The sequence below is a fragment of the Nyctibius grandis genome, chromosome 1 (assembly GCF_013368605.1).
Source record: "Nyctibius grandis isolate bNycGra1 chromosome 1, bNycGra1.pri, whole genome shotgun sequence".
Taxonomy (NCBI): Eukaryota; Metazoa; Chordata; class Aves; order Nyctibiiformes; family Nyctibiidae; genus Nyctibius; species Nyctibius grandis.
In genome coordinates this window covers 67,357,041-67,375,621 of record NC_090658.1, presented here as the reverse complement: position 1 = coordinate 67,375,621, position 18,581 = coordinate 67,357,041, and the positions used below count along the sequence as shown (strand labels likewise).

At 41.2% G+C, this 18,581-nt stretch overlaps 1 protein-coding gene across 2 annotated transcripts in view; it reads right to left on the bottom strand.

The window, feature by feature from the left end:
* Nucleotides 1-9,269: 9,269 nt before the first annotated feature.
* MOXD1 (monooxygenase DBH like 1) overlaps nt 9,270-18,581 on the bottom strand; it is a 52,319-nt gene continuing 43,007 nt past the window's right edge. The window contains exons 10-12 of one of the 2 annotated variants that reach the window (XM_068402877.1): nt 15,917-16,059; nt 12,445-12,613; nt 9,270-9,751 (exon numbers count right to left, since the gene is read on the bottom strand). In XM_068402877.1, the coding sequence (XP_068258978.1) occupies nt 9,587-9,751; nt 12,445-12,613; nt 15,917-16,059 (477 nt within the window). In that variant the 3' untranslated portion in view covers nt 9,270-9,586. The remainder of the gene's footprint in view (nt 9,752-12,444; nt 12,614-15,916; nt 16,060-18,581) is intronic. The other variant, XM_068402886.1, reaches the window with a different exon arrangement.

Sequence of the window (18,581 nt, the reverse complement as noted above, 5' to 3'; positions counted from 1 at the left end):
TTTCCTTCATGCCTTTCAAAAATAACCACAAATTTCATATATAGGGATCTCTTCCCTCTACAGCTCGGTTCTTCCCCACCCTAGCTAAAAAAGCACTAATCTCTGGAGGTATGTTCAGCTGAACATATTTATCTTTACTCTTTTTCCTGCTGTGGTGCCTTTCTCAACTTTCTGACCCTCTTTTCTACATCTTGCCAGACTTGAAGGGACAACTCCTCTGCTGTTGAAGGATGAGGTAGACTCATATAGCTCTATAATGGATTTGTGTCACCTTACATCAGTAGTGAATCCAACCTGTTAAGTCTAAAAATGTGTTCAGGTTCAGTATTTCAATTGCAGTCTCCCCAGAGAAGCACAATCTGAGAACAGCTTCTGCCAGTTTATTACACGATGCCACAAATAATGACCAACACTTGAGCAGCTTTTATGGCTTTCACAGCGTATTGCAGACTTGTAACTTGATGTCTAAAAGACATAGATATTTATAGAAGTTTGCTGTATTCCACAGAAATGCCTTGAAAGGTTTTGCACAGGTTATGAAGAAGTTTTCGAACCCTACCCCCTTAAATATCTTAAGACATCCTCTGATGACAAGCCAGTCATACAATCTTAAGACAACAAGTGAAAAAGAAAAATATACTGCACAACATCCTCTTGTAGACCCAAGAACAGAAATTCTCAGTAAAACCAACAGAAGACCCACAGAAATGCTATTTGTCTTGATGAAGTAGGTATTTTAAATATATTTTCTCTTGTACTGATAATCTATACTTAAATAAACCTGAAAGGCATTTGAGATTGTCATATTATTTTTGCTCCTTCATAAAGCAAGGCTCTTCACAGTACTGTGTCAAGCTGTAAGAACCTTTTATTCCTGGTCCCTAGGTTAGAGCAGGGGAAAAAGTCAGCAGCTTGGATTTTGCCAGGTTTCCTTTCAAGAGATTAGGAATTTCCAGTGAAAAATATCGTTATCTTTCTTAAAAATTGCTGCAGACAAGGAAATTAAATCATGATTAAATAATGCCAATGTGCTGAGGAAAAGGTTGCTCAGGCCTATAAAACTAAAAGACCGACTATTGTTTTTTCATTTGCCACTATTTCTAAGGGAGTTGTAAATCACCTATAATGAAGCTGCCTGGTGGTTAATTAGTGAGAGAACCATACTCAGCTCCCAGCTGGTTTCTTTCTCACTAGGATGGAAGAACCTGAAATCATTTACAAGGTGCTGTATATGTAACCCATGGGAGACATACATAGGAAAGGAGAGAACGGTCTTACAAAAGGCAATTTACTTTGCCAGGAACTCTCTAGGAATATTTATACCATCTGTTTGTCGTTTACAATAAGAGTTTTCTGTCTCTCAGAGCTCACCTCAGTGCCACAGTGTTACTTGTCATTGGTAGTGAAATTGCAATACGTCGTCCTAGGTCAGATGTGATGCCCCAGATTCACTGTTAAATGAGTCTGCTGCATACAGAATAGGTGGCAAGTGCAAAAAGATATTTGCTTAAAGTAAATGTTTTGTTAGTATGATCTTGTGCAAAGTGTTCCTTCACAAGAAATACTGTCAGGGAAGAGTTGTCTCTCCAGGAGGACCTGTGTTCTGCACCATCCTCCTCTGCTATGAAGAGCAACTGGAGGCCTCAGCTGGCTTGAAACTGGGTAGAGGGCATAACACTTGATGTCATTTAAGGAGCTATGGCATATCCCAGGTAAAATCAACAGTATGTAGGGGTGTGTGGCAGCTAGGGAAAAAACGTTGCCTTTTGTACAGTAGGTACAAAAAAAAAAAAACAACCCACATATGCTTTTAGCATCTGAGGCTTAAAATTCAAAGAAAAGGTATAAGTTGAATGAAAACTATATCCCATTACATTCTGCATCTTTTCAATGATTAAAAGTTTGTGATATTTCAAGATAGACAGTCAATCCTCTCCGAAAAAGCATGCTCTGCAAGCTAAGAACTGCTGCAACATATATCTATTTAGTTAGTTATCTACATGCTGCCTATGACGTAATAAAAGTTGATTCCTGCAGTATGAATTGGACATGATCTTAATAATTAAAAACGTAATAGAAAGAGTTTAAGTCAAATAACATTAAATAGAAAATGTTTAATTCTAATAAGCCTGGGAGATGAAAGCTTTTGCCTGTCCTAGCTAACACAAGCCATGCTCTGTCTGTCCTGGACTCCTCCAATCAAGGGAGCAAGCAAAGAACCGCACAATGACTTTATTCTGAGGAAGTGGTGATAAGACAGTTGCTACCGTCTGAGGCTGTAACATTATCACTTGCACACTCCCAGCATACCATCCTTCCTCTTTCTGAAGTCATTTATTTACACTTTTAGGGTTTGTTTGCATTTAACTAAAAAGGGGGATATTTAATTCAGAAGACCTTCTTAAAAATCTTAACAATACAATTTAAACTCCAGTAATTTTAAGAGGACACGCCAACAAGTATTTAACCAGCCACCTCTGCACCGTTCATCAGCCTTTCTAACCATGCATGATGGTTATATGTTATCATGAAGATTTCGCTTCTAAGGCAGGTATTCATAGGGTACTGAGCATTTTCCCTGTATATCAGACCAACTATCCTCCTTTGGACTGTTACATGTCCCACTTCCTTCATACCTTTATATTCAGCAGCCATGCATATTTAAAATCCATGTAGTATATATACAATCCAACTATGTGGTTTCTTCAGTTCAGAGTTCTCGTTAGGTATTAGAATACAGTTTTACACAATTTTATGAGTGTATTTTAAAAACAAGGAAACATATTTCACCTACTCCTTATCGGTTTCATTGAGACCCAAGGCCATTTGTAGGGCAGCCATGAAAAAAACGGTCAGTTCCAGCCCTCCTCACCATGGCCGAGGGGCAAAGAGCAGCAGAGCCCCTGGACTTCCCCATGTGTGGCCAGCTTAGAAGTCACCACTAAAGTCATAAACAACAGGTCACCATCAGGCTACAAAGACTGGAAAGGTAGGTCATGGAGTAAACAAATGCTGCTGCAGTCAATGATTCACTCACCACAGGTGTTTGGGAAAAGCTTCCTGTTCTCTGCATATTTTTGCAGCTGTGGTACATGTAGTCTTGAAAGTTTTTACAGGTTGTCTTGAAGGTAGTCAGATCTAGCACAGGTACTGGAAGCAGGTACTGGAAGCAGTACTTCTCCTCAGCCTTCTGCAGTTACGTAAACCAGTGCAAAGTAGATTTTAGAACAATTATGTTAATGATAGCATTTAAAAATCATTTTGCACCATTTAATGTTGGCACTTACACACTATGTAGAAGAAAATAGTCCTCCATGAGCATTACCTCATATAGGTAATACTCATATTATCTTACCTTGAAGAAGCACGGGATGAGTAGGAGAAACAATCACAAATTTAGCCAACACACACATTTGTACCTGTAAAAAATTTGCGGTTTAACTGTACCTGTTAAAAATGCTTTTCAACATTGAAGTCTGTGGATACAATGCAAACCAAGTGCGTAATAGGAAGAGCCATATCTGACTATGTGGGATCGTTCAAGCGGTGACAGGTGTGATTCTCGTTCAGTGGTTTGGAAGAGCTTGTACTGAATTTTAGCATGTCTTCTTTCGAGCAGGACGCAATAACTCACCCTAAAATGGGCAGCTCTCAGAAGCAGACTACAAGTCACATTTTTAGACATCTTATCATCTTATGCTCGCCTTACAGTTTTCCTGCAAACTAGAGTTAGCACAAAACTAAAAATTCAGTCTGGGAAAATATTCTACTTTGCTAGTTTTGATGTACAAACATAAATTATAGAATCATAGAATCATAGAATGGTTTGGGTTGGAAGGGACCTTAAAGATCATCTAGTTCCAACCCCCCTGCCACAGGCAGGGACACCTTTCCACTAGACCAGGTTGCTCAAAGCCTCATCCAACCTGGCCTTAAATACTGCCAGGGAGGGGGCAGCCACAACTTCTCTGGGCAACCTGATCCAGTGTCTCACCACCCTCACAGTAAAGAATTTCTTCCTCATATCTAATCTAAATCTACCCTCTTTCATTTTAAAGCCAATCTCCCTCATCCTGTCACTACTTGCCCTTGTAAAAAGTCCCTCTCCCGCTTTCCTGTAGGCCCCCTTCAGGTACTGGAAGGCTGCTATGAGGTCTCCCCGGAGCCTTCTCTTCTCCAGGCTGAACAGCCCCAACTCTCTCAGCTTCTCTTCATAGGAGAGGTGCTCCAGCCCTCTGATCATCTTCATGGCCCTCCTCTGGACTCGTTCCAACATTGCCATGTCCTTCTTGTGTTGGGGGCCCCAGAGCTGAACGCAGTACTCCAGGTGGGGTCTCATGAGAGTGGAGTAAAGGGGCAGAATCGCCTCCCTCAACCTGCTGGCCACACTTCTTTTGATGCAGCCCAGGATACGGCTGGCCTTCTGGGCTGCAAGCACACACTGCCGGCTCGTGTTGAGCTTCTCATCAACCATCACCCCCAAGTCCTTCTCCTCAGGGCTGCTCTCAATCCATTCTCCCCCCAGCCTGTATTTGTGCTTGGGATTGCCCTGACCCACATGCAGGACCTTGCACTTGGCCTTGTTGAACTTCATGCAGTTTGCACAGGCCCAGCTCTCAAGCCTGCCAAGGTCCCTCTGGATGGCATCCCTTCCCTCCAGCGTGTCGACCGCACCACACAGCTTGGTGTCATCGACAAACTTGCTGAGGGCACACTCAATCCCACCGTCCATGTCGCCAACAAAGATGTTAAACAGGACCGGTCACAATACCGACATCTGAGGAACGCCACTCGTCACTGGTGTCCACTTGGACATTGAGCCATTGACCGTAACTCTTTGAGTGCAAACATCCAGCCAATTCTTTATCCACCGAGTGTCCATCCATCAAGTCCATGTCTCTCCAATTTAGAGACAAGGATGTCATGCGGGACAGTGTCAAATGCTTTGCACAAGTCCAGGTAGATGACATCACTTGCTCTTCCCCTATCCACCTGTGCTATAACTCCATCATAGAAAGCCACCAAATTTGTCAGGCATGATTTGCCCTTGGCGAAGCCATGTTGGCTGTCATCAATCACTTCCTTGATTTCTGTATGCCTCAGTATAGTTTCCAAGAGGATCTGCTCCATGATCTTGCCAGGCACAGAGGTGAGACTGACTGGCCTGTAGTTCCCTGGGTCTTCCTTTTTCCCCTTCTTGAAGATGGGGGTTATGTTCCCCCTCTTCCAGTCAGTGGGAACTTCACCAGACAATTATGTTCATACATTTACCTTTGGTGAATGCACTAAGCACCAGGCTTTAGGTTTTGGTAGCTGGGGGTGGGTACCTGCACCACATGCACCACAAGCACTTTGCAGGGGCTGAAGAAGGGAAACTTCATGGCTGCCCCCACTCCTTTGTTCAGCCTGTGCCCGGCTCGGTGTCCCTGCAGGACAATGGTGTCTGGGGGGTCAATGCTCCCAGCAGTACCCATGGCCCAGGGAAACCTTTGTGGGGATGGAGGAAGCAGCCTGGAAGAGCTCTCTGTGTCACAGCTGTCATTTTCTTCTCCCAGCTTCCCCCTCTACTAAAATGTTCAGGGAAAGTTTGCTAGCTCGCTCTCTCTCATACAAGACAGGGATGTACCAAAAATCAGTAAAAAAGAGGCAGAGAGCAGAAGGAGTGGAAATTCTTAAACATTCCAGAAGTAATAATTGGTCCAAAAATAGTCACTTTCTGCATGAAGGGAGGAAAGAGGATAATGAGGCCAGTGTTTCTGCTAGGTTTTATTTATTAAATTTGTGCCTCTTCAGCATCTGGGATAATATGGCCGTACAGTCTCTCTTTTTAACCAGCCAGTCCAGTTACCTATCCAGACCTTCCCAGTGAAAGGGCTTAATCTCAGCGCAGTTACACTCCCACCAGCTGTGGCTGTGCTTCTCGCCTTTGCATCGGTCCACACTTGCCCCCAGCCTAGATGCCACTGCGATGCAGGCACAGATGGGCTGACACGGGGTCATACGATGGGCCTTGTGGATGGGATATGCAAACAGAGCATGACACCTTCCCCTGTAGGGGGCAAATCGAAGAGCTACGTAAACTCCAATGCTCCTTCTCAATCTTCCTGCATCCTGGTTTTACAACAAACAGGCAAAATCCCAGATGGTTGTTGATTCAGACAATGTGAATATTTGAGGAGAGCTGTATGTTCATTAAATGGAAGCTTCATAATGAATAAATAACAAAAACAAAAGGGATTAAATGGTATTAATAGCATATCTATAAATGGTCTACAGGTGACAGGCAGCTGGACCATTGTATGGGGAATCTGATTTAAGGAGATTTTCAGCTGCTATTTCAGAATGCAACTCCTTATCCCACTTGAAATAGTTACATATTTAGCTTCTCACTTGAAATTCCTAACACATTTCTTCACACAGAGAAGCTCTGAACAGCAAAATTGTTAAAAGGAGGTATGACATTTAGTCATTTTGTGCTCATCCTCTCTAACTCATTGATCTTCCAGTTTATACTCAATATCCTCTCCTCTACCATGGTTTGCTTGAAAACAGTACTCACTGTATATACTTTTAACTAAACTATTATGAAAGCTTACTATTATGCAAGAGTATATGCTTTAGCATAGCACAATATTGAAAGAAAACCGCAGAAATCTGTGCCTGAGAGCTTTTTCACGTGCAGTGTGATTATGTATCTGTTTGCTGCATCTGTTTTTTCTTCAGTGGCATAGTTAGCTTGTGGCATTTCTCACCCTTGTCCTTGTTTTGAATTTTTGACAATTTCAGACTTTCACCTTTTATTTACTTTCTTATTTTAAGTTTCTTTCTTAAGGTAATGTGCTCATTGTTTCAGATCCTTTTAATTGGAAGTATCCCAGAACTGTATCACCAGTCTTTCTTTTTATTTACCTGTGAAGTAACATTTTCCTCTCCATCCCTCCAGAAGTCATAAAACAGTTGCAGGTTAAACAAAGAAGAACTTTTAGTGTATGAGGCAGGTCTTCCCAATATGCTGGCACTTATCTCTCACAGACATCCTTTCTGAGCCAGCTTTGCTTTACATCATCTCGTGGCCTACTGGATGGCAACAACAAACACCCATCTGTTCACATGTTCTTAGGACGGGTGCCCATGGAATGGAAATCCCCATAGATAAGAAACTGCATCAAATCAGAGAACAGCCAAGTGAATGGAAAACAACCCTAGATCTGCTTTATCTTTGTTTCAAACCAAGTCAACATAGGACTGATGCCAGTAGCCCATGTCTATTAGCAAATGAGAGGCTGCACTTCTTGTGAAAGGGCTCCTCTGTCCAACACAAATGCTCTTTTCTCATTTCATTCCCTATTATTTTTCCCCTCGCTCCCTGACAAAAAGCTGTTCAAACATGCCCACTTCAGGGATGGGTGTAAGTGTAAGAAAGTCCAAGGCTGCTGCTGACTGCTTTTACAATAAGATGTACCATGGACTCTGTGATTTCTTAGCTGGAGGATGCCCTGGCTTTTCATGTTCAGAACAGGTCTGTACAAATAATCACTCAGAATATTTTTTCTGCCTACAGTTCACCATGACTCTTACTTGTTTTTCATTTTCAATCAGTTCCATTCAGGAACACAGAAAAGCATAGTTGTTCTGCTGGCAGGAAGGAGACATCTGAATAGTTACATTTCTTTACTGAAACTTCAGGGTTTTGACCCAAAAAAATCCATATGCTGTTTGGCATACACCTTTCCTTACCTTATCCAGCACCAGTGGGAAGGACGGCAGAACATACCACTGGCCAGGTATATCTGGAGCAAGCAGCTGCCCAACAACAGCAAAGAAATTCCCCAGGATTTGGTGGGAGTTGCTTTCTTAGCCCAAGTGCAGACTGCAGCACGAGGAGGATTAAGTTGGACCTGTGAACCTCTGTCTTCATGGCTCATTTTAAACTCCCTTTATGCATAAATTTTGTAATGAGATTGTTATAGCTCCTAGAAAATTAATCTATACTTGATTAATTCTCTCATCTCTACTTGAGGCATTAGCTGCTTCAGTGCCTCTCTTCTGTGTCAATTATCACACACATTGTCATTTTGGCTACCCCCAAAGGAGCCTTACCAGCTTTGTGATGCTTTCCTTCTCACTTCTCAAATACAGAGAAGACAGTTCCCAAATCCTCTCCTTATTTTCCTTCTGTGATATTTCTTTGCATGAGAACAGCCTGCCCTCATTAAGAGGTGCAATTGCACAGACAGGTATCAGTCGTTAACAGTCAATGAACAAAAATATTCAGAAAACCAGTTTATTCCAGCTGCTCTGGACTCCCCACACTGCACAAGAGTGCTCAATGACGTAAAATGTACATAACAAAGTCCATATGTAACTAAGTCTACAGAGGTTAGTTGTAGTGCAGGTGTTGCAGCGGTCAGGGAAGCACTCTCAACATCCAAAACAACTTATTTTTATAGCCACACTCCAGTAAAGTTTATGCAGCACTGTGGAAAAATAATAGTTTACTGTAACTGCAGCGTGACTATGAAAATAAGTGGTTTTTTGGACGTTCAAAGTCTTTTTATATTGTGTTGCATAACTTAATTTGGGAGCAATGAATTAAGTATCTTTTGGGAATCTTCCCTGCCCAAAACAATCTGAGTGAAAAAGTTGCAGATTTCTAAATAAATAAACAGATCAATAAAAAATTGTACACGAGACACGAAAATAACCTTTTAATCAGCAGTTTGGCCTATTGTGATGCTCGGTGTGTGCTAACAATAGCTCCTGGCAGGCTTATACTCCGGTTCCCTGTGCATGCCAGAGCCTGGCTGTGAGATAGATCTTTATTGCTATTATTACCCAGATCAAATCTTGCAAAGGCATGCCTACCTCTCACCAAAGCTTTACTTGCTGTACAAACACCTGAAGACTAAAGAAACACTGAATTGCAAGGGACTGGAGAAGAGATAAGGAAGAGATAAGGAACAGAAAAGGGAGAGAAGTCCCTTCCAAGCTGAAGGACTCATACAGCAATCGCTATGGGGAGATTTGGGGTTCAGCCTTTTCACACCCATAGTGCTCCCTTCTCTGAAGGTGAAGAGATGGTTTGGAATGTGTTGCTCCCAGAAATGTCCTCCCTGAATGAATCCTTCCTGTAGTTTTATGGCAGGTGTCAGTCAGACATGCCCAAATACATGTTTGTAAGACCTGTTCATAGAGAAATAATTTCATAACCTGCAGATGACAAGAATCAAGACAAAATAATTCAGGACACACCAGGATGAATGTGGTTAACTAAGTTGCTTTTAGTTTATTAATTTTACCCATATACATAGTTGGTTTTGGAAACACCACGTGAAAGAGTCAGAACAAAGTGTAACAAAATGGTACAGGAAAAGATTTCAATATGCAACGTGCCAGTGTACCTACTGTGTTTTATACATACTTTACATTGAAAACCAAAAAACCCACAGTTTTCAGAGGAAGTACACATTTCATTTTGAACCGGCAAATTTAGTTTATTAATATGTAAAAAAATAAATCTACAATAGCAACAGTGCAAACACATCAGAACTTGCATGGCATACAGAACACAAGTGAACAAAAATTATTATACAAAGGGCCCAATGTTTCCTATGGTACTGGCTGTGACATGTACAACAAACAACAGGGTGAGGAATAAACTGCAATGTAAACAGGAAGATGAGCTGCATATTACTGGTTCTGTCTTGTACGGTCTCTCTATTTCAGGGGGTAAAGCTGTCATGCCTTGGATCTGCAATTAAAATAATAAAAAATGATCAGAGTTTTGTCACATAAGATTAGAAATCTGTATTTTGCTCTCTTACTACTTGGCAGCTTGCATGAGAATCTATTGTTAGTGTTGTACTGGGGTTGTGACTCTTACTGTGGAGACATCAAGCTCAGTAAAAATATTAATTTATTGTATGCCAAATGATCAGCCAGCATGCACATCCATTGTTCCCAGCTCAGTAAAGCTCGTAACTCTCCAGTAAAGCAAGGTTAGGCTTTTGTTGGTTGATTTGTATGACCTTATTTTGCTTTGTGGCATTGTTTGGTTGGTTTGGTTTTTATTTTCATCTTTCTGGCAGATAAAAATGGAAGTTTCCAGTGCTACAGTGCTATAGGGATATTGGATGATATTTGAACACATTCATTTGTACATACAAGGCTCACACTTGCATGTACAAGGCAGTTAATTGTGCACACATTTATTTCACAGAACCACAGAGTGTTTGAGGTTGGAAGGGATCTCTGGAGATCATCTGGTCCAATGTCCCTGCTCAAGCAGGGCCACCTACAAAAGTGTCATATTTCTATATACTGAGCATTTTTTACTCTTCTCTTATAACTCAGTGCAATTTTTATAGAGTTAGACATAACTCCCTGCCTTTCCTGGCTTTGACATGAAATTGGAGAGATTTGGGTACACTGCTTGGCTATGCTTTTCCTAAATGTACTTCCTACACGTTAAAGAAAAGAAGCTCTGTGAAAAGCGAGCCCCTGGGCACAAACATTTTTGAAAGTTTGAATGCCCACTTGCACAGGATGCGCTTGCTTTGGGTTTTTTCCATGTTGCAATTATCCTGCACTGCAGAAAAAAAAAAAATCGAAATATTGACTTAATCTTAGCAAACACAACACAAAGCTAACACTGATCAAGAGACCATCCTTATTGAAGGATGAAGGTATTTTCAACTCATTTCCTCTGCTTCAAGTTTTTTCCTTATTGTAACTCACTGATTGTTTGGCCATTCAGTTTAAATCTGTTCTTGATTTTGATGAGGATGGCCAATTTAATGTAATATCACTAATAATGGAAGGGAAAGGAAAGAGTTCTAATGTTAGCTTTGATGAATATGCTCTAGTCATTTGAAATAGGAAACTGTGATTAAAAGGAAGAACTAAGCACTCCCAGTTCCAGTGAGCTCACTCTTTGACTACATTCTTTAAGTTGTAGGTATTGTTCCTCCATCCTATAAGATAAAGGGGAATAGCATTTTCCAGAAAGCACACCATTTAAAAAAAAAAAAAAAGCCTATCCCCTCCTGATAAAACTTCTGTGTGCTTTTCATCCTCTGACAAATAATCAGTGAAAGAGTGGCTACGCACCTGCTACTGGCCAGCACTTGCAAAGCTCAAGAAGTTTAACCAAAACTAGTGAATAGTCACATGTACTGTCAATAACTACTTTTTACAGGAGGTTTGCAGTGGGACAAATATTAGAAAAAAACAGAACCCCTTTGATTACTTATAGCACACAGTATTACATTGACATCCCACGGGCAGAATAGTCTGATTGATGTTGGAAAGACCCGAGAACGCCACTGCAGGAAGGGCAATTCCTCCATCACCTGAAACCACTGTGTGACCTGCTACAAGCCAGCATGGGCTGTTTTGTGGGGTGAGGAGAATGAGGCAAAGGTCCTTTCCTAGGAAGTATTTCATCAGTAGTATGTGGTATCAGGTCTGTCAGACTGGCCTAAAATCGTGGTAGGAGACAAGCCAGTACAATGAGACAATCTCCCTTCCTGAGCAGAAAAACTCAAAAAAGTAAAATGGAGTCTTGAATTTGGACTCTGAAAAGGAGTTCAAGAAGCAATATATATTTTTCAGCATCTCCTTCGGGGATGATACTACATTCACTACTAGTTCTTTATAAACACACATCAACATTAAAGATGACAGCTTTTCCCAGAAGTCCTGTTAAAATACTAGTAGACATCTAGAATAAATAATAACTTACTGAGGAATTATTTTTATCTTACAGTTTTTTTTCATCAAGAGAATTGGGAAAGGAAAACTATAGAAAGTAAAATCTTCCAAAGGTGTACAAAGGAAATAGACAATCCAAACGTACTTTTTTGGCCCAATACTATAGACATCTCTAAGACACAAGACCTACAAAAAAGCAAGAGCTATTGGAAGAGTACTTATATAACTTCAGGTAGTCTAGATGCCTGAGTTAAGAAGTTAGTTAGATTCTTGAGGCTTCCTCATGCAGTCAACAAGCTTCCCCCTACAGAGTGACCCAGAGAAGAAATCTGATTTAGGGATTTTGAATCATCCATCGCAAGACTCTAACATAAGTCCCTGACAATGGAGGTAGCCAATGGAAAACAGCTTTCTAACTTGGTCACCTGATCTGGACACATATGGTTACTCTCTCATCAGTCCCAGACACTCTGAAAGACTCCATACTGCTATTCCTGATCCCAAGTGCTGATCAAAGCTCCAACTTTTCTATTCTTTTTAAAAACTTCTAGAACTTGAGTTAGGTGAAAGCATTGATAAAACATTCTCATCATTTGTTATTGTATGTAAATGCAATATAGCCATGTAAACAGTCTGAAGACATATAAACAGGTACTTATTCATATGCAATGAAGCACAGTAAGTCCCATTTATTTCATGGCATTATTGTTCCTTTTCAACACTTAGACTTACCGACCATTCTGCATTATCTGTTTTTGAACATCTCACATTCACTGGTAATTTAAGCACAAGTTCGTTATAGGAGAGACCCTCCGATCTGGACCATTTGAATTTGTTCATTGCATCCATAAAAGACAGGTTTTTATATTGCTTAGGACTCTTGATAATGAAAGGCCAAGTCCTAAAGAAAAATAAATAAATAATTTTTTAAAAACAGATAAATACCATCAAGTTGGAACTGAGGAGGAAAAGCTTTTGGAGAATCCACTCAGAAAAACAAATGTACTATTAACATGTATATTATGACTAACTCACGTTCTCAGCTAAATGCTCTGCTCCTGAAAACTGATGCAGTTCCATTGATTTTTACAGACTTACAAAAGTTTGTCAGCAGTTTAGGACTTGCTGCTAGATGCTTTTAGAAATTAAGGACTTGAAGTTAAGAAAAAGAATTACATTGCCATTCCCTGATCTACAAACTGAATACACAGGCAATAAAAAACAGATTTGCTGTTGTGACTTCTCAAAAAAAAAAAACCAAAACAAAACCAAAGTCCCACCCTCTACTAGGCCTAGCAGACAGTGTTGCAAAGAAACATTTGCCATTAGAAAGCTGCTTCCAGATGGCTCTGACAAGCTCTGGTCATAACTCAGATAATAGGTCAAAACTCAGCCTAGCACAGCAGTTGCTCTAACATGCATTGGTTGTCAGCAGTGCCAAAAGATCAAATGAGAATAACTGGTGTTGTGGACACTGCCTTTTGGCATGTCCCTACATGCTGACCGCAAGGGGACTTTTGGCCAGGGGTGGGATAGAGACCTGCTGCACTGCTCTAAGAGATCTCATTATTTGCCCACGTGTGGGAATCCTTCCCATGAACAAGTGGGGCCAATCCCATTCCCCACCAGCCGAAGAAGTGGAAAGGGAAATAATCAGATTCCTTGTCTTTCATTTAGTAAAACAAACCGAGAAATAACAATGAAGGAAAAATTAAAAAAAAAACAAACCAGCTAAAGAAAACCTTTTCCATTGTTGTTGCTTTCTCCTTGTTTGACTCTACTGAGATGAATAGAAACGACATGGTGGACAGGTCAGGTTTTTAAAAACAGAAAGTCCAATACAGTTAGTGGAAGAAAGAAAGTAGCTAAAACTTTATCTAAGTAACCTAATTAATATTTTGGTTGAAGCATGAGTTATCTTTTCAAAGCACTTTAGACAGATCTGTGTTATCTTGCAGTAGGCTGTCTTCCACTTGCTTTGGGTAAAGTGTTGCCTGTGCCAAAGTTCTGCTCTACTTAACATCTAGGCATGGAAGACATAATTTTAATCAGGCAACTACTTTACAGTATGGTGGCCCAATCACTTTCATCTCAGCTCCTCATGATTTATGCCACTGTCTGTGCCACCAGACTGAGGAAAAAAAAGAGTTTTAAAGTGAGCCACAGTGCTGTGATCCTGCTTCCATTTCGCCTTCATGTGTAAGTCAACAGAGACTTTAGAGGAGTCAGTGAAGCAATTCCAGTGTAAGACTGACACAAGAGAGATGAGTATCAGGTCACATATCCTTAGGCTGACAGAGCTTAATGAAACAAGAATTGTGGATTAGGTCATAAATACTAGAGGCATTAATAATCTCTTCTTCTAATCACTATTCCATTTGTGGCAGACAGTCTGCATACTTACTCTATTCAAAACATCTTTATTTCCCCAGGCCAAATGTGCATTTTTTCCTTAAGTACAGTTATCATGAATGAACACTCAAGAGAGCATACATTTGTTAGAATATTTTCTTTCTAAGCTCAGAAAGACTCTTTTAGCTAGGACTAATTTAGAAACTGTGTTCTTCCTGTATTAAAAGAGATTGTAAATAGAAATAGTGTGGAAAATGAAGTAGACATTGCTTTGTGACTTTCTTCAAACTCTTCTGTCTTGGATATAAATTTCAGGACTAAGACCAGTAAGCCTGTACATCAAATTCTGCATTTCATTCATTTGGGAACTTTCCTCTTTAGACTATTCTCACTCTGTTTACAATCACTTCCACTGCTATTGAGATGTTCTAATTTTAAGCACTGTAAGGAACACTTAAAAAACTGAAATGCACTATCGATTTTTATATATTCACACACATTTATCCTGTCTATAGCAGGCTTCCTCCCATCTCCTACCAAAATTAAATTTTATGTTAGATTCTGGAAATCACTCTTGTTCTTAGTGAGCAATATCGTTGTGCAGGTCATCCCCCTGACATTAAAAGGCAGAAAAGCCAGATCCATCAACACATTGGGAAGCATTTTGTTCTTGCCAAGGACTCTCATGGTGAAGGACAGCAAGACTTCTGCTGACTTACTGGAGAAACTGTAACACCTTGTTTAAAATTCACCAGCCTGTGGTTTACCCCAGCAGTCAGATGCCAGGTGAACTGCATGTACCTTCATGGTGGTTATTATGATCCTGAGTTGCCTAAATGGTAACAGCCTCCATCCCTCACCATTCACAGAGGGGATATTTAATATTTGTGGAGCACTTAAGTAGAAAGATCTTACAACAAAATGATATCATCCCCTTTGAGCAGAGCAGCAGGCTAATATTCAGATTCTTGTGGGTTATTTTTATTAGGAAGAAAAATCAATGAATGAGCTAGGGGTTTTTCTTTCTGACAGATTTACATCTCAAAAATGTGCAGTGTCTTGCTTCCCTGAACAGTAGGAGTCCAACACTCGGGAGACAGTATCTTCGCACAGAATTGCAAGCCCCTGCAGCCAACAGTTCACCTAAAAAGCTTTTTCCTTCCTTTTGGCTAGATTCCTACCACTGGTCCCATGTTTTTCTCTCTACTTACCTTGCATATCGACCTCTGACTTGTTATTCTTCCAAAGCCTCCATTCTCTCATTTGTCTCCATCATAGTGCTTATCTACCATTTATTTTTTACTATGAACAATTTAATACTCTCTCAATCCCTCCATTTCCTTTCTAACTTACAACTTCTTCCCCTTTTGTGCATTTTTGTCAGTGTCACCAAGACAGCATTAAGCTCTATATGTCAGCAACAGTTCTAGGATCTGGTTGCAACAATTGACTTCAGCAGAATTACTGACAACAAATCTACCCAGGGTAATTCAATACCCATGTTCTCTCTATATATGTGAAACACCAGTATGTTTTGATAAATTGATAGATTTGAAACACTGATATGACATTGACTCATAGTCTTTTTACAGATGGTTGTGGTGAAAAAAACTGCTGTGAGAAATATTATTTCTGTAACAGAAAAAATTGCTTTTTTATTTAAAAAGAAGATGCAAAATAATTTGGCAGGAGAAATAAGTAGCAGCACAGCATATTGACCAAAAAGAAGTGGCATGAGTGACCCTGCAACATGTTGCACTACCAGAAAGAAATAAAGGTCCTATAAAAATGAACCTGTAATCCCACAGACAGAAATAGAGGTGTTACACATATTCATAAACATTTTACTTGCCTGACAGGTCTATAGATTTCCTTAACACCAATGAACTGGAGTTGTTCCATTATATCTGGAATACTTGCACATCGGGTGAGGTTGATTCTTGGGTAATACAGCAGATATGACAGGCACATTTCATTCCTGGTGCTCAGACCACCCTGAAAATGGGATTTTTCTTTTAATTAAGATAGCATTGGAATCCCACAGATAAAAACACTGGTTAGCATTCATATGCTAATGAAATGTGTATCAGGAGGCCCAATTCAACAGATCTACCTTGTACATTAAGTTATCAAGTAGCAAGAAGTTATTACATAATTAATTACAAAATACACTGCAAGTTCAAGCAGTAGCTCCTGAGCTTGAAAGATGTCAGAAAGAACAACTATCAATAAAAGAAGGCTCCTATTATGTTGAAGAGTACTATCTGAGAAGTTCAGGTTTATTCTCAGCTGTCTCCAAGGTACTTATATCTACCATGTTTCAGAAAAAGGGTTTCAAAGTGGAGTAGATGTACAAAAAGTCTGGTAGGATAATTAGTCTGTTTAATAAGTAATTAAATGAGCTTTTTCTAGTAAAATGGAGGCCAGGATGGAATATATATCTATATGGACTCTCCTTGTAAGTACATATGCAGATAAAGAGCAAGAAAGAAAAGTTATTTAAATTAACAGAATGTTGACTCAAGAACAAATGACCACTAACTATAAAATAATTAATTAGAGTAAGATTTTTAGCTAGCAGAAGAAACAGACTCTTAAACAGTCTTCTATTGAGAGCCATGGGGCAAACAACTAATTTAAAATTAATCTTGGTAAATATGGACAAGATTATGAGCTGCGCATTCCTAAATCCCACGTGGGAACAGTTCCATGAAACTTACTGAACTGCAGGAATCATAATGGAGAAGACAAAACACACGAACCAAGGGCCAAGAGCTAGTGTGGTCGCCACACAGGAAAATAGGACAAAAACTCACTTGCACTGTCAGCAAGTTCGCTGATGACACAAAACTGGGAGGAATGGCTGACACAACGGAAGGCTGTGCAGCCATTCAGAGAGACCTGGACAGGCTGGAGAGTTGGGCGGGGAGAAATTTAATGAAATATAACAAGGGCAAGTGTAGAGTCCTGCACCTGGGCAGGAACAACCCCATATATGAGTACAAGTTGGGGACAGAACTGTTGGAGAGCAGCGTAGGGGAAAGGGACCTGGGGGTCCTAGTGGACAGCAGGATGACCATGAGCCAGCAGTGTGCCCTTGTGGCCAAGAAGGCCAATGGCATCCTGGGGTGTATTAGAAGGGGTGTGGTTAGCAGGTCGAGAGAGGTTCTCCTCCCCCTCTACTCTGCCCTGGTGAGGCCGCATCTGGAATATTGTGTCCAGTTCTGGGTCCCTCAGTTCAAGAAGGACAGGGAACTGCTAGAGAGAGTCCAGCGCAGAGCCACAAAGATGATTAAGGGAGTGGAACATCTCCCTTATGAGGAGAGGCTGAGGGAGCTGGGTCTCTTTAGCTTAGAGAAGAGGAGACTGAGGGGTGACCTCATTAATGTTTATAAATATGTAAAGGGCAAGTGTCATGAGGATGGAGCCAAGCTCTTCTCAGTGACATCCCTTGACAGGACAAGGGGCAATGGGTGCAAGCTGGAACACAGGAGGTTCCACATAAATATGAGGAAAAACTTCTTTACGGTGAGGGTAACCGAACACTGGAACAGGCTGCCCAGAGAGGTTGTGGAGTCTCCTTCTCTGGAGACATTCAAAACCCGCCTGGATGCATTCCTGTGTGATATGGTCTAGGCAATCCTGCTCCGGCAGGGGGATTGGACTAGATGATCTTTCGAGGTCCCTTCCAATCCCTAACATTCTGTGATTCTGTGATTCCTTGCTGAACAGAAACCCCTCAGGTCTCACCTGCCGGAGGTCTGGATCCAGCCCCTCCAGAGGAAGCCTGGCGAAGGCTGGGTGCCAGCAGCTACATCCCTCCCGTAAACATAGTGGGTCTGGCATGACTCTCTGGTTTCGCAGTCAGCTGGCACAGTCCAGCTCATGTCCCAACAACCGAATTTGCTTCACCTCTAAAACCAAGTGGCCACATTGCAATGGGCGGCGCCTGGCCTCTGCTAACCTAAAAAGCTGTGTCTGGGAGACCATCCACTGCCATGTGCCAAACCTGAGCCAGATTCCCTCAACCTCAAAGGGGATGCTCACTCTCTGGCCATGGCCCTGCCTCGTCCACTGCCGTGGACATGCACCTGGGGCTGCGGCACAGCCGCTCCTCATGCCTCGGCTGTAAGGGTGCAAGGTTACGGCGTGGGCTCCTCCTGTGCCGCCCCGGGGGCAGCAGCTGTCCAGGAGGGTCCCTGCCACTGGAAAACCCACCGCGTGAGAAAGGTAACAGGCAGAGGCTCACTGCGCCCAGCCTCCTCCTCCCAGCCCGCAGGACCTGCATTCTGCCTGTATTCTACGTTAGGCACAAAAGCGAGTGGTCCCATCTTAGTCACAGCATAAGTAAAAATCAATACATAAGAACTGGCAATTACATCTTCGGGGAAAAATGCATAACAAGTTCAGAAAAATAATGAATTAGACTATGCAGAATTTGTGTGTTAATACATGTTATGAAGAAAGCACTCTGTATACTAGCGAAGTCTGATTTTTAAAGAGGTTTTATGAGCTGG